Source organism: Hypomesus nipponensis, chromosome 10, assembly GCF_054491055.1.
Source record: "Hypomesus nipponensis isolate SF chromosome 10, ASM5449105v1, whole genome shotgun sequence".
NCBI classification, from domain to species: domain Eukaryota; kingdom Metazoa; phylum Chordata; class Actinopteri; order Osmeriformes; family Osmeridae; genus Hypomesus; species Hypomesus nipponensis.
In genome coordinates, this window is record NC_140370.1 from 15627888 (window position 1) to 15650000 (window position 22113).

The 22113-nt window shown below is 46.4% G+C and overlaps 2 protein-coding genes across 4 annotated transcripts in view; both read right to left on the bottom strand.

Moving 5' to 3' along the window:
- Positions 1-437: 437 nt before the first annotated feature.
- On the bottom strand, positions 438-16576 carry LOC146271969 (integrin beta-1-like). 2 transcript variants are annotated; one of them, XM_084707016.1, is made up of 17 exons: positions 16259-16576; positions 8599-8662; positions 8131-8216; positions 6961-7177; positions 6320-6490; positions 5916-6154; positions 5511-5666; positions 5192-5287; positions 5006-5095; positions 4670-4810; positions 4301-4509; positions 3721-3959; positions 3186-3408; positions 2692-2921; positions 2296-2462; positions 1295-1379; positions 488-625 (listed from the first exon to the last, which is right to left on the bottom strand). In XM_084707016.1, exons 2-16 carry the CDS (start codon positions 8660-8662, stop codon positions 1302-1304), a joined length of 2406 nt encoding a protein of 801 aa, XP_084563142.1. In that variant the 5' UTR covers positions 16259-16576; the 3' UTR covers positions 488-625; positions 1295-1301. The 2 variants fall into 2 exon arrangements, with proteins under 2 accessions (XP_084563143.1, XP_084563142.1); XM_084707017.1 differs by lacking the exon at positions 1295-1379 and having other exon boundaries at positions 438-625.
- Positions 16577-19562: 2986 nt separating this feature from the next.
- LOC146271970 (neuropilin-1a-like) overlaps positions 19563-22113 on the bottom strand; it is a 40146-nt gene continuing 37595 nt past the window's right edge. For both annotated transcript variants that reach the window (XM_084707156.1, XM_084707155.1), the window contains exon 17: positions 19563-22113. This exon is cut by the window's right edge and continues 69 nt beyond it. In XM_084707156.1, coding sequence (XP_084563282.1) covers positions 21908-22113 — 206 coding nt within the window. In that variant the 3' untranslated portion in view covers positions 19563-21907.

Below are 22113 nucleotides of genomic sequence, written 5' to 3' on the forward strand. Positions count from 1 at the left end.
TGTTCAGATTAACAAAGATACATACCTTCTCTTTCAGACCCACTATGTGACTAGTACGTGTATTTACACAGACTACTGTACACAATTAAATTCTGTCCCCAATCACCAGTTGGCGCTACATATAATGTCCTCCGATCATCATAAAACTCATAAACCAACAGAACAAAATGGCTTCATAAACTCAACTAAAAGGCACAATTGGTCCTTTAATAAAACAGCCAGTCCTGTGGCAACAAATTAAAATCAGTTCAAAAACATTCTCTCAAGTTCCAAAAAAAATGAAAATGTAAAAAAAAAAAAATCCGGATAAAAACCCACGTTTATACATACTGTACAGATTCCAAATGATGCATAGAAAACACATACGTTAGTAAAACAATGAAATAGTGGCAAAAATACACTGCTATCATTTGGTGACTACAAAAACAAACAAGAGTGATCGTACAAAATATAACCCTCCCTCTCCCCTTTTGCCCTCCTCCACCCTCCGCCACTTCCTCTTGTCTCCTTCCATATTCTTTTGCATACAGTGTTGTAATGACATGGACGACTTCCTCCATCATTTGCCCTCGTATTTTGGGTTGACCACGGTTGTGACGGCGCTCTTGTAGATTGGGTTCTCCCCCTGGGAGAGAAAGGAGACAGGCCAGGCGAGTGAGCCAGCAGTTTGGCTTAGAGTGAGCGCTTGTGAGGGTCGTGGGATCAGAAACACTTCACAAAAAGCACACTGCACAACAACGGTTATCATACGTTCGTTTTCAGTGCAGGCCGACTCTGAAGACACCTTGTGTTTTCCATGATCACTTATTAAAGCTTTGTCTGTGTCACTTCATATGAAACACAACCTCGATGTCAGCAGTGACAGTCTACTTCTAAACCAATGAGAGAAACTACAGGCATGGAGAGAAAAATGCACTTGAGCTAATGAACCTTTCTCTAGCTGAACAATTCTCAGCTGCCTCCTATAAACTGAATTTATGAACACCACCACAACATGCAGTGAAATACAAGTTTTTTAAATATTAAATCTCATGGTTTGGGCTTAAACTCTGGACCATAAAAATCCCTCATTGGCCAATAATTTGACTTGAATTTGAACTTTTAAGAAAACTAACCTCCAAAACAATATCTAAAGAAGATTCATCTTTGTGAATTCTTGCAAATAACGCTGAGTGACATATGGGGTGTGGTGGACATTTGACTCACAAAACGTTTCAAAACACGGGCAATAAAGCACTCCCAAAGGGTAAAAGAGCATGCACGAACAGGAGAGAAAGATGGAGGCAATACAAACTTCAGAATTAGAGGGCAGCGGCTTTGCTTCCATAGCTTGGATTCGGGAACTTATTAATAGGGCTCTTGTAAATGGGATTCTCTTGCTACGTTGACGACAGAGGGTTTTGAGGAACGACAGACAGGGAGGAAAGGAAACATATTGTGAAATGAAGCAGATTGAAAAGGTGACAGGATGCTACTGGCTTTTGCCAAAGTTTAAAAACGTTACGAAAACAGTTGGTGGAAATTTAAGAAACAAAATGAGGAAGTAAAAAGGAAACAGAGTTACTCTTCTGTTTTAAGATTTCTCACCTCCAAAGGCTATTTCCCCTGGTTTTGAGACTAGGGTTTCCGTATGTAAGTTCCCCCTCCCTGACCTATGCTCGTTCTCAAACACAAGAGCTAGACCACTCGACTGAAAACTTGGAATACCATGGCTGTGACTCTCACACGCAACACTGGAGCTGGAGGACTGAGACTCCTGGAGACCCAGAATGCTCTCTCTCTCTCCGTTTTATTGCCTTATATGGTCATGCAGTACCACTGTCTGACCAACGCGTGGCAGCACTGCTACCGTGGCCAGGTTGAGGCCACTCCCTGTCCCTACACTTTCTGTTCCTGCGATTGAACTGCTGGAGGACATGAGGTGGAAACCGAGATAAGGATATAGACCACACGGGCCTAACAGTCAGCCTTCCTGGTGTTTGCAGGCCACACTGATGCTTCATCTTCTTACGGTTTGACCCAAGGAAGCAAAGCAGGATTACTCAAACCCTTGATCGTGTTTAGGAGGATGTGTATCACAATTGAGGACAGAATTTCCTACCTCGAGACTTCGGCACAGCTGAGGCAAAGTCAGAACACTTCCCCTCCTCTACATCAGCGTTTCCTCGCCACGGGCGGGCGCTAAACGACTCCTGTACGTACCGTGTCCCACTTGGCGCTAAAAGACTCCTCGCCACAGGGGGCCGCTAAACGACTCCTTGCCACAGGGGGCCGCTAAACGACTCCTGTACGTACCGTGTCCCACTTGGCGTTCATCTTCTCCTTCTCGAACTTGGCGAACTCGCGCCGGTCGTGGATGATCATAAGCATCTTCCAGATGAGCAGCAGGGCCAGACCGATCAGCACGATGCCCGCCACCACGCCCGCCACAATGGGGATGATGTCAGGGCCCGCCGGGCATTCTGGGTAGAGGGCGGAGACAGAGAGGAGGGGGCAGACACATAGAGAGCGGTGAACAGACAGTCAGTGGTGGAAAAACTCCACCAATATAAAACAACATCAACAATCCAATTCCGAAACACATTTCGCCTTTACTCCAAGAGGTCTTTCGTGTAAAAACCGCACACAAAAAAAAGTTCCTTTATGACTCATAATCCCAAAATGCCCCTGCTGAGCAGCACCAGCCCTCACCAAGAGTATCGAGCACGTACACCTCCTTGACGGTGTTGTTCCTGACGGCGTAGGTGAAGTAGAACCAGCAGTCGTTGGCGTCGCGCTCCTTGCAGTGGGTCAGCGGGTAGCTCTGGTCTCCAGGCTGTGGCAGCTTGTCCTTGACGCGGATCATGTTGAAGTAACTGCAGTCCCTCTCGCAGGTGTCCTTCTTCTCTCCGGTTTCGAACGCCCGGCACTGTACACAGTCCCTGTGGGGCAGGACGGACGAGTCACACACACAAACAAAAAAAACCCTGCTCAAATATCTGAGAACAGCATAACATGAAGCATAAAATGTCTATATTATATCAGCAAAAATAATTCCCCCCCCTCAAACAGCATCAACAAATCTAACACAAGCAGCAGAGATGGATAATATACATCCCTAGCTGCGAGTGGAGTGTTATTAACACAAACACTGGACGCTGGTCAGGGACACAATCCCCCCCCCCGGGGGTCTGGTTCTCGCTCACTTGTGCTCGGTGCAGACTCCAGGGCAGGTGGGGCAGGTCTCGCAGGTGGGGCCCTGGAACTTGGGGTCTGTACACTTGCAGATGCCACACTCGCAGGTGCCCCGCCCGTTACAGATCTGCTTGTTAGCTGCCAGGCAGGTGGAGGTGTCCAGGGAGCAGTCGCAGGCGCTGCCGGTGTAGTTAGCGTCACAGATGCACATTCTGCACTCGCAGCGTCCGTGTCCTGGGAGGAGACCGTGGAGGGTTGATCTCTGACACTGGCCTTACTCTGGATTATTACTTTAGGCATTTTTATTAGCACCATGACTCATTTTGTGTATTTTTTCTGTCATCTGTCATTTTATTTTTTGGGGCCAATAAACACTATTAAATCAATCTATGAGTTACTTTCCGATTAAGCAAAAAACTGATCAAACCAACTGCCAGAACCAACATTTGTTTTGTACATCCTCAACTGAAAAAACGTTAATGACAATATGCTGTTTATTTTGTTTTATCAAAAGAAATAAAATGACAGGCAAGGATGAAGCGTTACCTCCACACAGTTTGTTGTTGGAGCGATCACAGTTGAAGTTGTCACACTCGCAGAACTTTCCGCTGTAGCGTTCCTCAGGGTTCTCCCTCTTCTTGCACTCACAGGTTCCACACACGCAGTCTCCGTTGTTGCTGCAGATGTCCGTGCCGTTGTCCTTGCGGCAGTTGGCGTCCAGGTCGTCGGTCCTCACCTCGTCTGTGCTGCACTCACACAGAAGTCCGATCCTGCCCTTGTTGCACCTGAGACGGATGGTGGCAGGGAGAGGAGGGAGGGGGGCAGGCGGAAGGGAGGGGAAGGTGGAGAGAGAGGAAGGGACAGGAGAGTGGGGGAAGGTGGCAGGGAGAGGAGGGTGGAGAAGGGTAGGGCGAGGGAGTGAAGAGTAGGGCACAGGAAGGATGGGTGGGGTAGAGGTGAGGGTGGAGGGAGGGAGATGAGGGTGGAGGGAGGTGAGGGTGGGGTAGGATCATTTAGCATGTGGGATGGATACAGCTCAAGGGCAGTACACGTCAACACAGTAGCCGCACTTAGCGGACACTTTCACATCCAACGCGTCGGCTGTGAGGCAGTCGGAGGGCTGTACCTGCAGGCTCCACACTCGAAGGTGCCGTTGCCGTTGTGGCAGTCGGGGCTGTTGACCTCCACGTGGTCGTGGACGTGGCACTCGCACTCGCAGATGAAGTTGAGCTCGATCTCCACGTCCTCGTTGAATCCCAGGGGCCTGATCTTCACGGTGGTTGGCTTGACCTGGGACGGACACTTGGTGGAGGTGATGCCGATCTCAAAGGAGACCTGGGAGGGAGGAGGACACGTCTTCACCTCACTTGAAAAAAAATGTTTTCTCCCCCCGTTGAGTTAACGCACGTGTGGTGGAACGCACAGACGGAAGCTTCTCTCGACGACACAACCCAAGCTGGGTGTGTGGGCGGGCGGCTGTTTTCTGTAGCCTTACCTCGTCGCCGATGGATATGTTGGAGCATTTCCTGCCGTCCTCCCCTGTGCCGACAACTCCGTTCTTGCAGATGGACTTGAACTGTATGGAGACACCCGCCGGCAGCTTGCTGTTCTCCAGGATCACTTCAGACGACAGAGACTAACAGACGAAGAAACATGTCCACGTGTGAAGGCAACAGGGGTGGTTCTACTCTAGTCAGTGCTCAACGACAAGGCCTTAATACTGTCCTTGTTTATCTGCTGCATGCAGGGGTTTTTGGGGACAACACTGTGGATAGAAGAGTCGAGTAAATGAATCAACTCTTCAAATGCAAATGTAGAAAAACCAACTGACGTTGTAAGCATCGATGATGAGTTTGATCACGTTGCTGGAGTTTGAGGATAGTGTTCCCACGGCGGACTTGGGAATGAGGTTTTTCAGTTCCTATTAGAGGGTGAGATCAAACATGACTTAATGTTTAACTTGGTACTGAAGCATGAACCACAACCACACACACACACACACACACACACACCATACCTTGTAAACAGGCTGGAATTCTTCAGTAATAGCAAAAATAGTCTGAATGTTGTTATCGCTGAGCTTCTGAACCAGATGGGCTATCGAAGGATAATCCTGTGGATGAACAAGTAGAACCAGTGTTGTAAGTCAAAACAATAACAGCATACTTCACATACACAGGAACACAAGCTGTTCATTTCGCCACTGGGTACAAAACATACAACAAGCTGGCGTCAAATCAAATCCGATTGTATTTGTTTGGCCCATATGTATGAAAACACAGATGTAGTAGCGTGTAAACACCACAGGAAGACACAGAAGCACATGAAGCACATACGTAGTAGTGGCTCATGGTGTACATGTCGTTCTCCATGTGACACTTCCCGTCGTTGGGAAGGACGATGCCACCTAGCTTGCCGTCTCCAGCGAAGTGGAAGCCAGCGTCGGTGGAGAACACCAGCAGACGGGTGACGTTCCTCCAGCCTATCTGGTCCTGCGAGCAGGAGGAGGAGCGGGAGGAAGAGGAGGGCAAGGAGGGCAAGGAGGAGGAGACGGCTTGGTTAAAAACCCAACTCCGTCGACGACAACTTCACATGACGCTGTTCCACATGAGTATCTAAGCTCACTACAGAGCTGTGGCTGCCCGAGGCGAGGCCGCCCCCCCCACGGCGAGGCCGCCCCCCCCACGGCGAGGCTGCCCCCCCCACGGCGAGGCTGCCCCCCGCCTTCCTGTGTGACTCACCCCGCAGACTGCCACCTGCATGATGGCGTCGAAGCCCCCCTCGGGGGAGTCCAGGTTGCCGGAGATCTGCTGCTCGCTGACAAGCTTGTTGAATTCCTCGCCTTTCTGGGTGAGCTTCAGCACATTCTTGTAGCTGAAGGGGCTGGTGCAGTTCTGGTTGCTGGTGCACGGGTTCAGAAGCCTGGCCGGGGTGGTGCTGATGTACGGCATCACCGTCTTCTCCACAAACGAGCCGAAGCCTGGAGCGTAGAGAACGTGGTCCTTTTTAAATAAGGCCTTCGTCCAAATATACCCATCCCCCTGTATGTATGTATGTATGTATGTTCATGGTACAGTGTTGGCTGCGCGTTTTGGTGATTTAGTGTTGGTTGACATGACGGACAGATTTCGGACAGATTTCTCACCAATCCTGAAGTCCGAGGTGATCTCTTTCATTTCGTTCATGAGGGCGGTTCCCAGGTTCTTGACGTTGTCCAGATCGTCCTTCATGGAGTAGGACAGGTCCATGAGGTAGTAGAGGTCGATGGGGTAATCCTCCGCACGCTTGAACTTCAGGTTGAAGGTCTGGGGCTCACCTGGTGACAGCAAGAACAGAGTTCAAGAACGGACGCTCTCATTGGACGGTTCAAGACCCTGTCATTACCTTCATGTGTGGTATGTTGGGGGAAGAAAACAAACACAAAATAAATAAATAAAAACTTGTAGCTAACACTACGTCAAAAAATCACAAACTTATAAACATCTATATTGTGATGCATGTTCTTTTCTTCATGATGGGTGACCAATGACCAAATGTGTGCATTTGTCATTCCAGGTTACGTGAAACAGTACTACTTTCAGTAGCATCTGCTATGCAGTACACGGCCTAACCTCCCTCATCGTGCTTCTGGAGGTTTACCTGTGCGTTTCTGCTCCGAATCCCAGTCCTAACTAACTTGATTCAACAGGTGTGCTAGATTAGGGGTTGGGACAGAAAACGACAGGAAGGCAGCTCTCCAGGAACAGGGGGTGGAGCACCCGGGGTCTGAGGAATGAGTGGGCGTACCAGAGCGCAGCCTGAGAGAGAGCTTCTGGGGCTGGATCTGGGTGATCTGGTTAGTGTCCATGGTGTGCTTGTTGACTCGGTTGGTCACAGGCTTGTTGGTGATGATGGTCTGGTCTCCCCGGGGGTTTTCGATCTTGGCAACCACGCAGCCTTTCTTGGTCAAGGACTCCAGGTCGTCACAGCGAGCTGATTTGGCCTCTCCCTGCTTCAGGAAGGCCTGCAGAGAAACAACAAAAGGTTTGAGCGATGGGAGCGACTCAATTCAACATCTAAAAAAAAAGTGTATTTATTAGTGTAAAGAGCTTGTAGTAGTGATATTGTTGTGGAGCATTGTAGATTTTCAACAAGACTTTGAAGGAACTGCATAATATACATAAACACCTTTAAGCACACATGAACAGGTGTGGCCTTGTGCCTGTCAACTGTTACTCGGGATTTTGTGTGTGTGTGTGTGTGTGTGTGTGTGTGTGTGTGTGTGTGTGTGTGTGTGTGTGTGTGTGTGTGTGTGTGTATGTATGTATGTATGTATGCTGATGGCTTCTTTACAGGAGAGCTGAACTTAGCGTCACTAATGCAAACCAGCTTCCAACAATCTAGTCTACTCTATAAGTAACGATGAAGTAACGGGTGACCAACACAACTCCTTCTGAGCATAGATTAGACGCACATGATTCCTCACAAGGCAGGCCTTCTCTGGAAGACATTGTGACGAGCCTAAATCAAAATGACTCGGACCACATTCTTTAACATGGGACACTGGGCTCGAACGAGAGGCCTTCTGGCTCTTCTCATACAGAACACAGTTTATCCAGGGTTGGACCGGGCACTGGACATTTGAGTGGCTGGATGTTTTTCTGTTCCTCTGAGGAACTCGAACAGTTGCAAGAACAAAAGAGCTGCCTTATGGGCATCCTCGCTGTTCCTTCCGTGTTGATTTCGGATAGAGAGAAGTCTAGACATGTGAGGAAGCTGTATCCTACCTATGTAGGCTGTTATATGGATCATGGATTTCCTTTAAATCTTCTCTGCTGGCAGTGCTTGCATAAATGTACCCTCGAATTTCATGTGAAGTACCAACTTGTCTTTACAAATCTAAATAAAGCTACTGTGAGCACTTTGTGGATGAAACCAGGAGACATGGACGACAGTTTGTTGTGAACGTGAACTCACAACATCAGAGCACCAGCCACATTTCTCAGAGACTTGGATGCATTCTCCACACGACTGGGCATTGGCCTTGATGCAGACACTGCCCTCTGAAAGACAGTCAACACATTCTGTCAGTTCTGTCCCCAAACATTTATATATGTCATAAAAATACAGAAATAAAACAGGCTATTTCGCAGATGTATTCAGTTATATTTCTTCCAAGTCATCCAGTTTGACAGTTGGGCTGGAACTGAAGGTTTCAGGGTGGGTCGATACCACAGAGCCAGCATTGCTTCCTCCTGAACTATAAGTCACACTGTAATACATACTATATATTCAGCGCACATATAGATAGTATATATATATATATATACATAGTTCTACAAGTAGTACAAGACTAGCTGTTTTGGTGAGTACGGAGGACCCCTCATATTTGAAGCATCAGAATGGAAGAAAGCCTATAATAGTGTGAGAATAGCAAGACCTTACCTTGTTGTGCACGGCAGGTGAAGACGCCTAGTAATACTGCTACACCCAGTACCCTCAGATCCATCTGAAACGGGACAAAAGAATAAAAGAACTGAGCGATGAACGACTGCACTCACTGAGAGAAGACGACGATCGTGTCTTTTCGACTGCACTCACTGAGAGAAGACGACGATCGTGTCTTTTCGACTGCACTCACTGAGAGAAGACGACGATCGTGTCTTTTCGACTGCACTCACTGAGAGAAGACGACGATCGTGTCTTTTCGACTGCACTCACTGAGAGAAGACGACGATCGTGTCTTTTCGACTGCACTCACTGAGAGAAGACGACGATCGTGTCTTTTCGACTGCACTCACTGAGAGAAGACGACGATCGTGTCTTTTCGACTGCACTCACTGAGAGAAGACGACGATCGTGTCTTTTCGACTGCACTCACTGAGAGAAGACGACGATCGTGTCTTTTCGACTGCACTCACTGAGAGAAGACGACGATCGTGTCTTTTCGACTGCACTCACTGAGAGAAGACGACGATCGTGTCTTTTCGACTGCACTCACTGAGAGAAGACGACGATCGTGTCTTTTCGACTGCACTCACTGAGAGAAGAAGACGATCGTGTCTTTTCGACTGCACTCACTGAGAGAAGACGACGATCGTGTCTTTTCGACTGCACTCACTGAGAGAAGACGACGATCGTGTCTTTTCGACTGCACTCACTGAGAGAAGACGACGATCGTGTCTTTTCGACTGCACTCACTGAGAGAAGACGACGATCGTGTCTTTTCGACTGCACTCACTGAGAGAAGAAGACGATCGTGTCTTTTCGACTGCACTCACTGAGAGAAGACGACGATCGTGTCTTTTCGACTGCACTCACTGAGAGAAGACGACGATCGTGTCTTTTCGACTGCACTCACTGAGAGAAGACGACGATCGTGTCTTTTCAGATGTTTCCGCGCTGAGGAGCTGTGCTGATCAGCTGAGACGATGTGAACTGGAGTGTGAAAGAGGTGTGGTACACTGAGACTATTTACATACAGGCTTTCCTCTAAGGAACATGTGCTGCTAAACTTGAAGTTTACTTTTGAATCTCTGACCCTAGTGAACTTGCCTTCAAATGAACAAAAAGCAGGATGTGATGTCAGGACATCTACTGTACAAACAAGAGGAAAGTCCCCCCCCCCAAAAAAAAAACCCAAAACAAAATCAAGATAAAAATCAAGCTAAATAAAATATAACTAATTCACAGGGAAGATTGTTTTGTCCACGCAACCTTATGAAGCATCTCAAATCTTCAGGTCTGATGCTATAGTCTGTGTATGACAACACCTGAAAAACAGCCATGATTGTTGATCTTCTATAGTATAGAGTATATAGGCTATACACAGATCTAGACAAGAACACAGCTCCCTAGAAGAAAGAGATATGTATGCGTGTGTCTGCTCCCCTATTTGGTCAGGGAGCTTCATGCCTCCCCCCTCCGTCCTCCACACACCCGATGACACACTTCCTGTGAAGACACTTCCTGTGAAGTTCCTCCCAGATCAGCACGGCGGGGAAAGCTGATCCGGGATCAGATTGGTCTGTTTGAACGTGCCTCCGGGAGCAGAGCGACTCTGAGACACTCGGAGAATGTGGACCATGACCACTACCCTTCCCGGTAAGATAAACAAAAGTGTTTAAAGCCGAGTTGCTCTTTGTTAAGATGAAGAAACAACCCTGACAAGCAACAGCTCGTGTTCTGAAAAAGCCATATTGGGATGTGTTGACTTGTGTGAACACAAACGTGTGAGCGACTGGAATTTGTTTATGAACGAAACACCTTTGAATGATAAATGCAGCAAAACCATGATGTAAAAAAGTCCATCTTACTAAATCATTTTTTCGTGCCAATATTTGTTCAAGACAGCACATTCAGTTCACACAAAACAATGACCAATCAATGACAAATTACCCTATTTATTTGATCAAATAGTTTACTATCAACTTATGGGTAGCGTAAAGTACATTCGTACGGGATCAGTTGGAGGAGCAGGGACTCTGAGCAGCCTGCACCACAGAAAACACCACGCAGGGCGGCTAGGCCTGCTAGCCGTAGCTAACCACATTTAAAGCATACAAAACGACCATGTCAAACTTAACCAAAAGCTTTGAGAATTGATTCTAAATTACAAAAAGATTCATGAAGAGTCAGCAGTTGGAAGATGTCATACCCCACACCAATTGCAGTTCCAGTCTCTCAACTTGAAGACTCCTCCCAACATTCCTTAGCTTCCGTCTTTGTTTACAGCTCAGGGTATCTTCAGAGCACTAAACTAAAGGGGAGTTCACCGGTCAAAATCAAATCAAATATATTTGTATGGACCTTTCTACAAGGAGTGATACTGAGGGCCTCACATACAAATCACAGAACTGCACCCAACCTCAACTCTCAAAGAAGACAAGGAAAAACTTCCAGGACAAAATAACTTAGTCAACCCCCTTCCGTTGCTCAAACTGACAGTTACCCACAGGGGGCGCAATCTGTAGTTAAACACACCCCCACGACCAAACATCGTCAATGCAACTTCTCCCTCTCTTCCAAGACCCCTGAACTGATAAGTCGCCAGGGCGGAGAAGTGTAGCAACCGAACAGATGTTTATCTAACTGACTCTACTGCAAGATGATACTGGAACAGTGAAAGGTGGGCCAACACGTCGATATGGGCCGTGCTGTGTTGATTAGAACGGAAAGTGGTCGACTGACTGTAGAGCACATTTAACAAAAAGACAACTAAGACTTGGATGTTTCCAACACGTGCCGTGCAGCTGGATGGTCTTTCCCAGTCGGCGGTTGGGAAAATCCTCTCCCTCTCCCTCTCCCTCCATATCTCTCTCTCTTTCTTCATGGGAAACCATGACCCAGGCTGGCCCAGAGCCAGCATATGAGGGTGGAGATATCAGTTGCACCCCAAGCTGTGAATCAGTCACAGGAAACAGTTTGTGATCTCAGCCCAGCAGATTCAGTCATGACTCGTACGGTCGCTTGGAGAGTGACGACAGAAGGGGATTGTGAAGAAAGACAGAAAAAGGGAACTTGTTTACATTGAGTCATTTAGCAGACGCTCTTATCCAGAGCCACTTCTGATTAATAGCCCGACTCCCTAACTGCTCAGCCATCTGACCCCCTGTTTTCAAATGGTGATGCTAGAACTTGTTTATAAAACCTTGTTGTACTGTTGTACCTCAGGTTTCAGACAAGACTTTCAGAGTGATGGACTCAAGAGTGTGAATACATGCTTGTGTGAAATGTGCCAGAGCCTAATATTTATAGAAGTGTGAATAAACCAGGCCCTAATCATGGCTTTGTATGGTCACGGCCTGCAGGAGAAGCAGTTAGTCTCTGCAGCTGTAGCCTCTGCAGTTGGCACAACAACCTTTCATTCTCGCAGTCGTTGTGTAAATACTGACCACGCTCAGGCTCAGTGTCTCTCCTGGTACCAAACTCTCTTCAGCTCTGTATTTACATTTGCATTTAGTCATATCCATTATCTTATCCAGAGCGACTAACAGTAAGTACGGGGACATTCTCCCCGAGGCAAGTTGGGTCAAGTGCCTTGCCCAAGGACACAATGTCATTTGCCACAGCCAGGAATCGAACTGGCAACCTTCAGATTACTAGCCCGATTCCCTAACCGCTCAACCACCTGACTCCCTATTTACAGATAGCACAAAACTTACTGACTGAAACAACAACAAATAAACATTTTCAAACGCAATTTACCAAAGAAACATGGTTCTACCCAACTGAAGCAACAGGATCCTTCTGAATTCCAACAAGCTCTTCCGCCCAACCCCATGGTTTCCGCCACAAGACACAGTCTAGGCGGGGGTCAAAGGTGGCTTAATCCGCGCCACTGTCGGCAGCATGTCGTTGGCGGTGGACAGTTTGCTCCGAGGGTTTGATTTAACAGCATGCTTTGGAGACAAGCATGGAGCATGGCTCTGTCATGTAAATTCACCAAACATTCCACCCAAGACAGGTCTAGTTGTCTAGTGAAATGCTCTGCCCTCCAGTGTTGGGTGACACGCTCGTAGGAACTTTTTAAGTGTGCAGAGAAAAGAGAAAGCTATAGGATTGTATTCGCATATCCTTCTCATAGAAAAGGCATCGAAGTACCTGATGTCTTCACAACTCTCATTCTCCTCGACGTTGGCGGAGACAAAGCTTTGCATCCATCGTGGGATTTTTCCCTTGTGAAAAAAAGTTTCAGACGCACTCAAAACAAGAAGTTTTACATGAGACCAAGTCAATTAATTACAGGACTGACTTGTCACGACTCAAGTTTTAAAAATATGGAAATGAAATACCGAAATCCCTGCGACAAGACTCAAGAGTTTGGTGGTTAAACAGCGCAACATTCTGTAGCGCTTTTGTGAGAAGAGCAACTGTAGTTTAGACTACATTTCATCGTGGTGTGTTTTGCACAGTATCCTTCACATCTATGGCCTCACAGTACTGCAGCTCAAACAGCAAAATAACAAGCGTGATATGTACCCAAGGTGCAGCCATACAAGGAGCAACAATACAACCATCAACACGGCATATCTTTGATTGTGAAAACGGCTTCGGTAATACAGGACATAAACCCAGACTTGGTGTGAACATGCACCGCGATCATCCCGTGATCACTCTTGACAAATCTATTCCTTGCGGACCATTTTTCATCACCCTAGCCATCGAGAAATGGGGGCTTGATGATGTTTTGCTGAGCCTCTTGCTGATACTCTTTCTGGACACACGGTTGACTGCACCCTACATGAGGAAGGAGCCACACAGGCCTGGTTTCTCAGGCTCCAGTTATGAGGCTCAGTATCAGATACGCCCCCCCCACTGCGGTGCACCACACCACAACATCAGAGAAAAGCAGAAGAGGTAAGATAGCCACAACCGACACGCCTCCAAAGTCTTCTAGCAAGCAAATGTCTCACCTACCAAGCTCGCTCACTCTATGGTTTCCTTAGTTTTCTTCATGCAGAATATACGTCTTTTGTCAGCTCATTTCTTCTTTGACCACATGCCAGCTAGCTTGCATAGCAGGGCGGAATGATCAGCAGGAAGGGACCAGTTAATGCTGGTCTCGATACAAGCAAGAACAGCAACACCAATGAAGTGTTAGCCTAGACCTATATAATATAGAAGCCTTAGTGCAGAAGTCTTAAGTACTCAAGATTTTTTGAAAAATATATATCTTAAATATTTATTGATAGGTATTTGTGTGGCACTTTAAAATTGCACTGTTGGGAGCATTTTAGGTAAATCTTTTAGTTTCATTATTTCATGCATTTTCTCTTTACTTTTGACATTTTTACCCAAGACTTTTAGCACAGCGAATAAACACACACATATATACACACACACACACACACCAGACCCAGAGACCAAACAACCATCAGGCAGCTCTTTGACGTTTGACGACACGAGACTCTAATGAGATGAGAGCGCTTACAAAACACAGGACACAGGACACAGGACACAGGACACAGTTGCGGCTGTCTGTCCAGTAGAGATTCTGAACACCCTTCCCCCCAACCCCACCTGCTAGTGTGAGGCCTTCCATTAAATCTTCCCTCCCTCCCTCCCTCCCCTCTGTCCATTAGCTCCCCTGACAGCCCAGAAGGGCATGGCAGTGTCCATTTCCTCAATTAACTGTGCTGTGGAGCCTGTGTTGACTGGCTACCAAAAGTAAGTGGATACGGAAGGGAACCCCCCCCCCCCCCACCTCCAACAAACGCTACACTTTGGAAAAAGGAAACCCACGCTCAGAATTGGATCCCCCGACAGAATTTTTCGCACAGGATACTTTCAGTCCGAGCCTCTTCTTGCTGACAGCGTACGATACTCCTCATTCAACACACATCCCAACATGTCACTTGTGAAATCTGAAGTCACTCTCCCAGTCCACAAGACTGAAAACCCGCTGAAAGAAGCAGCTTGTGCCTCTCATTTTGTGACTCAGTTTCTCTTCCCCCCCCCCCCCCCCCCCCCAACATCCATGTTCCTCCTCAAGTCACTGATCTCAGCCTGTCCTTGCTCAGAGAATGAGAAAACACATTCCAAACTAATAAACCCCCAAAATGTTCCAGAACTTTCCACCACTCCACACAAACAGCCCAGAGAGGCCGAATGAGTCATGAGTCACCAACACCCTTTTTTGGGGGGGAAGGACCACTTATTGTCAACACTGCTCTAATGCCATACCTGTAAACCATGAGTCACAGATCAAAGGCAGAAGAGGAAGGCATTGTGTCGAGTGAGGAGGACAACTTTAGGGTCAGAGGCACTGACCAATCAGCACAATGGACTCTCCTAGCTAGCGCTGACCAATTGTTACCAAGCCATAACAGAGTTGCTAAGGGGAAGTGACTCACAAAGCGTTTGGAGACCACCTCGTACCATATCCGTCCTGTAGACTCTGTAACCTACACTAAAGAGTGTAATAAGCACTGTGTCTGAGTGTGTCTGCGCGCGCATGTGTGTGTGCATGCGAGAGAGATCACAGAGTCAGGGATTAACACTTAAACTACTATGTTGATGCCATATAAGTTTAGGATATGAAACACTCAAACATACGACTAATCATTTCAACTGGCCGAATTAGGACTTTGTCTACATACATATATCGCAAACATGACTCAATCTTAACGGTGCAGTTTTGCCAAATTGTTCAACAAGCATGCCCGATCTGGCCTGTGAGTTTCTAGAGGAAAAATGCAGCCTGGAGCGATGCAGTTCTAACAGGAAATACATCGTAGACAGGACTCATCATGCTAGGTCTAGCTCTACATGTTTACGCAATGGCAATGCTTCAGACGCAGGGGTAGGCCTACAGGGTAAATATATATCATAAACAGAAGTCAAATTCAATGCCAATTTCCTTTTTTGCGCACAACGATATTTAAGTATTTTAATGGCCATGCTAGATGTGGATAACATCTTTTGACTTCCTTGGCCGGTAGGGCCTATCTGAATATTAAACTGGGGTCATGTTCCCCCTGTAAAAAAGTTACAATTTGTTATCATTCTGGCTCGTATTAAAGTAGATACACTGGACTATATTTACAAGTTATTTGACAACTTTATCTTTTGCAAAACAAAATGACTGTGGGGGAGTAGGGGGGGGGGGGGCAGAGATTTCAACATGAACAATAGGGTGCAACTTCACAACGATCGTTTGACTCGTTATAACGTGGGGCCTTCAAGCATACAGATGTGATCGGTCTTTCGTAGACACAAGCTTGGTTGTGACAGACTCTCAGACTGCTTGAGAGCTGTACAAAGACTCCATGAAACTCCCTAACGGGACCACCGAACAAGGCCTACCCCGGTCTTAATAGCCTAAAGGGGACAGCTGGTCTAATGATCCCCTTTCAGCCATGAGCCAATGCATCACTACCTAACCGTTATGTGATTTCGTAAAATTATCTCCTTAAAACATAAATAGGAAAACATATTTTTGTTAAGTGTAAGTTGAACTGACACAGAACGTCTACTCACTCATCGTCTCGCCTGCGAGATATCCCCACCCAAAGTTGCTCTTACAGAATTTCTTACGCCCTTTGTCAAATACTCTGAACATTACAGTAGCAACAATGGGTTAAATAAATGACGAGGGACCTACCTTGGCAAAGCCTTTTCTCGTTTATCCTTGTTAGCGGAATCAGAGTAACATTTGCGGCGACAAAATATATCTTCTACGGAAAAAACAATTTCGACACGCCGACGAAATTGGGCTTGTCCGCTACTTTTACTACTTTTGTTTTCAGCAAGACAAACACTTCAGCGTATCAATGGTGTGATGTTGTATCCTTTTAAAAGGACGAATGAAAAAACAGAAAAAATAAAACTAACAGATCTCGACAGAAAGGAGAGTCTTGAAAACCAGACTTGGGCACAGAGTCCAGCTCGCCCGCACGTTAAAGTCGTCTCGAGGCGAGTCTTTTTCCTTCAAAAAAGTGGGTGACGAGAGTCCTCCCCCTCTCCCAATCTGGACCCGCCCACACCGGAAATGCCAAATGCACTCGGAGGGCTCGAGATCAGAAACGAACTTGCCCTGAGTCTTACCTTTAATAAATTGGTTGGGTTTCCCAGATTCGTAACCCGGCCAAGGATGGTAAGCTTGATAACTGCCCCAGAAACAATTAGTTGGCTCACACAAACACACACTCAAACACGCACGCACACACACACAGTACACAGTGGTAGGCTAGGTAGATAAAGATGGAAAAACGTACACACACTGGGTGAGAGACAAACAGAGACACACACACTGGTGGAGAAATAGGTGGATGGAGAGAGAGACAGAGAGGGAGAGAGAGACAGACACAGAGAGAGACAGAGAGAGAGGGAGAGAGAGACAGACACAGAGAGGGAGAGAGAGAGACAGACAGAGGAGGGAGAGAGAGGGAGAGAGGGAGACAGACAGAGGAGGGGGAGAGAGGGAGACAGACAGACAGAGGAGGGGGAGAGAGGGAGACAGACAGACAGAGGAGGGGGAGAGAGGGAGACAGACAGACAGACAGAGGAGGGGGAGGGAGAGAGACAGACAGACAGAGGAGGGGGAGAGAGGGAGACAGACACACTGAGGAGGGGGAGAGAGGGAGACAGACAGACAGACAGAGGAGGGGGAGGGAGAGAGACAGACAGACAGAGGAGGGGGAGAGAGGGAGACAGACACACAGAGGAGGGGGAGAGAGGGAGACAGACAGACAGACAGACAGACAGACAGACAGACAGACAGACAGAGGAGGGGGAGAGAGGGAGACAGACAGACAGACAGAGGAGGGGGAGAGAGGGAGAAAGACAGACAGACAGAGGAGGGGGAGAGAGGGAGACAGACAGACAGACAGACAGACAGACAGACAGACAGACAGAGGAGGGGGAGAGAGGGAGACAGACAGACAGACAGAGGAGGGAGAGAGAGGGAGAGAGACAGACAGACAGAGGAGGGGGAGAGAGGGAGACAGACAGACAGAGGAGGGGGAGAGAGGGAGACAGACAGACAGAGGAGGGGGAGAGAGGGAGACAGACACACTGAGGAGGGGGAGAGAGGGAGACAGACAGACAGACAGAGGAGGGGGAGAGAGGGAGACAGACAGACAGAGGAGGGGGAGAGAGGGAGACAGACACACTGAGGAGGGGGAGAGAGGGAGACAGACAGACTGAGGAGGGGGAGAGAGAGGAGCATGTGTCACAGACACAGAGGACTCATGATGGTGAACTGAATCATGAGGATGGAAACCTCAAGCACCAAGGCTGTCCTTAGAAACAATATCTATTGCTCAGAGGAGTGTGGTGTGTATTTTGTGACAGTGATGCTGTACATAGACATGTCTGATTAACATCCAGCTCGGAGCGGTTGATAAGAGTTGTAACTGCTCATGATGACTAATGTTTTGAGTAATGCAGACCTGACAAGACAGTGAATGAAGCCCACAGAACAGGTTGCAGACCAGGAACAGCTGTCCTGTATACAGGTATGTGTACAGCAAGTGTATCCACACAAACTCACGCATGCATATGTGTGTCCGCGCACAGTGACCTACACACGCGCTTACACCATGTCCACTGTCTTACCCTGCGTATGATTTGAATCATGGCTTTCCAAACCACTTTAGATATCATCGCTCAAACCCATGTTTGCTTCCTGCGTGCAGAACAGAAACCGTTTCGACCCTTCAAATGATACATTTGTGATTTTAAAGCAGTCCAGGGCAGCTGAGAACAGTAATCTACAGACTTTACAAGTTATAGCAATAGTACATTGCCATATAGCTAAAACATCCACTACATAGCTTTATAGGTGTGTAGCCTACTGCACGCAAAGCGTCAAAGTCAGAAATGACCTAAGTGCATGCGTATAGCCTGCTGTGTAATGCCTTGTGATCTCACAGCTGCTGTGCAAACGTGTGCCTTTCCGTGGCTGAAGGAAGCAGTCATGATGTCATCGCCCTCAAGATCGTTTATTTTACTGGCATTGCAGGTCTACATGCCTACATGACTTCACCAGGAAAGACTTTGAACATGTCAAGGCTGAATAATAAGTGCTGCAGACTACGAGATCTGCTAACCAGGAAATCTATAGCGAAGCACCGTGTCTTAAAAGTGCTAAATAGGTGAATTTGTCCAATGTAATGCATGATATTCTGCATTGAATCTTTGGAAAGATTAAGTCATTATTGAGCCTTTCCAAATACATTTGGTCCAACTAAGACCAAACGGCGATCATATCGAATTAAAATGTAATTTATTTTAAAGTTTGAAATATATAAACTGCATAAGCATACATTTTAGTGTATGTAGGCCTATACATATTTACAAAGAGAAATGCATATGTCTAAATTGGTAGCTAAGTTATGCGTGGAATTTAGGCGTATAGGCTACTATGATATAGGAAGTGGTGTTTGTGGTTCCGAAACTCACCGTTTTACGGTTTGAAAAGTTTCACAGTTAACACCTTCTGCAAGTAGCCTAATACATTTGTGCACACTTGCAGAGCGAGGCAACATTTAGGACTATTCATAAACTGCCTGTAAACGGTGATCCCTTGCTGTGAAAGAAACGGGCAGTAAACGGTAGACCTATATCCTGTGGTTTGTGGCGGTGTTTGCAAACCTCGCTAACCTTTTGTTACCATATTGGTCTACGACTCAGCAACCGCCGTAACAAATTCTACACTGAATGTAGATGCACCCACAATTGAGATGCACCTGGAATTTAAATACATCCATAACTGAGATCCTGTGTCACAGAATAACATAGGCCTACTGTATATAACATGCAAGTGTCAAAATGTATCTTGGTTTGTTCTGTTGAGCGTAGTGTTGTTCTAGACTTCGGTAACTGAAACATCACAACACTGCCCTCTGGTGTTTAATGTAGGGTAAAAGCCTAAAATGGAGAAGATCGATGTGAGAGATAAAATGTTATATTCAAACATTTATTTGATCCAATTCTTTGGAATGTAGTAGTCAGAGTGATCAGGGTCTGTAACAACAGAGATCGTGGATGGGTCTTGGAAGCTAGCGGGATGAGTCAAAAGATGAAGCATTACTTCAGTCATTAAGGCCTCACTTAATACCCCTCGTTTCATTGTTTTTGTTTTTTATATATATTCGAGACAGGAAGATTACAGAAGCAGTATTGAAAATAAACTTTTTTCTTTTGTAGAAAAAACAATGGCACATTCAGCGTTGACGGTACTAAAACACAAGATGATAAGATAGTAAGATACCAAGTAAATCAAATACTACGCAAGAGAGCCCACGTATAGCTTTTTTCAAGAATGAAAAACATCTCTGGAAATTGTACATTTCAGAATTATATAATTTCCTCTGAAACCATAACCTATATATAAAAACGCCTTAATCGTAACACTGTCTCATCCCTCTTTCCCTCTCTTTCTCTCACTTTCTTTATCTTTCTGTTTTTTTTTGTTTTTTTTTTCGTAAATCACTATCATAAAACACATAGAACTTTTAAATATATCAGTGCAACATTTTTTTTCACATCTAATGCTGCCATATCCTTTCTTAATTGAGATAACGTCGGCAACACCAGACCCGTATCCATAACGACCAGCACCGAGAAGCTATCACCAGGACAACCAAACCCTTTCTACCGATTTTAAAGGAAGAAACAAAACACAGGTCATACAACGAAAAAACCCGAAAATGTACATTTGATATCCATTGATTCTGGGGGTTGTCATGGTCAATACAGTACACATCCTTGCTACTTAAAAGATTGAAGCTCTACTGCACATCGTCATCTCTATGACCTTGCTCGCCATTCCTCACCGGCCCCCAGGCAACAGGATCAGTGTTTGAATCTCAGACGGGACTCCTGGAAGAGACAAAGTTAGCTTAGCCTTTAGTTCCGGCGCGGTCTCAGTCATATGGGACCCTAGGGATCAGGGTTCAAATCCCAAGTCTCATTCACGCCGTGTGGTTATGGTGGTGGTGGTTAGAAGAAGCAGCTATTTAGTCTCTGTTCATTATGTGCTGATTGATTCAGTGGCAATGTTGTCCCCTGTATTCTCCTTGTAGGAAAGTAACTACATTTCCCATGATGCCGTGGGTGCATGAACACAGTTGAGACAATCCAGGATATCATGTCAAATTCAGGTTCCAGTGACTGAAAATGTAGTTTTTTCCTCTTTCTATGATTGACAAAACTGATTGAAACCACAAAATATTTCAGTTGCATTCTGGACACTAGCCTGAAACCACCTCCTTAAGTAAAAATGTAATCCCGGTTTAATATACAACACAATCCGAAGCTGTTGGAATCCTGTTTCAGGCAGCGTTGTCAGAGCACCAATAAGAAGCAGGAACACAAGTACTGTAGCCTATCACGTGATGACAGCCAGACACCACTGTATATGACGAAAGGATACTGCAACATCGGGTCATTTTCTATATCAAAAGGGCGCTCGAATATATTAAAACTTATGTACAATAAGTTGGATGTGTGGTGCCGTGGAGGGATGGCGTGAAATCCTGTCCGTCGGTCTCTGACGGCTGACACCTAACTACTGCTGTGAGGAGAACAGAAGGAGATGGAAAGGCAACAGAAATGTAGAGAAAAGGCACTGTTGGCGCTAGACACAGGTCTGAGGCCAGGACTGCAGCCCTCTCCTGGGTGCAGGCACACAAAGACACACACACACACACACACACACACACAGGAATGAAGCACACACTCACACACAATGACGCATGACACACACACACATACAGGACAGACACACACACAGACAAAGACACACACGACACAAACAAATAAGACATACGCACCTGCATACACACACATACAGACAACGGACACACACACATAAACATGTATATACATCCATACACACACACACGTCACATGGCCAGCCTAACAGCCACACGGCAGGATAGGGAGACGAAATGTTCAATTTCTTTCCATGAAACAAGGAAAACAAAATGAAAACAAAAAACAAAACTGATTTTCAGAGGAATAAAAAAAAAAAGATAAATACTTTCATCTTAATTGGTCTCAACACCAGCATCTGATTACTCACACACAAAAAACAAAGCACGCAAAACTTACAAAACAAAACAATATTTTTTTTTTGCTGTACATATATTTTATACACAGTGCCCCCTACAGTTAGCTTTCTCTCACTGCAGCTCCTGAGAAAATCTCCACTCAGTCAGTCTCAGTCAACCTCCCACCCTCCACGAGGCCATGTCCCTCCATCTGATTGGCTGCTTCGCACTCACACGAGGATGGGTTCTTGAGCTCACGCTTCCGAATAAGTACTCTGTGTGTTCAGCTTGTCTTTCTTTAGCTTGACTCCGTCCACCAGCTCAAAGTTGTAGTTCTCCAGCGCCGACAAGTTCCTCTCCGTCATGCTGCCCTGGGAGCAGGCGCAGTACAGCACCACCCCACAGATGGCCCCCAGGAACACCCCCAGGGCACTCATGGCGATGATGGTGATGAGGATGG

Coding starts and splice junctions, on each gene's coding strand:
- LOC146271969 (XM_084707016.1), bottom strand. CDS start 8,662: ATGGATCTGAGGGTACTGGGTGTAGCAGTATTACTAGGCGTCTTCACC. Junction 4,510..4,669: donor ACATATCCATCGGCGACGAG/GTAAGGCTACAG, acceptor CCTCCCTCCCAG/GTCTCCTTTGAGATCGGCAT. Junction 2,463..2,691: donor GTACGTGCTCGATACTCTTG/GTGAGGGCTGGT, acceptor CCCTCTACCCAG/AATGCCCGGCGGGCCCTGAC.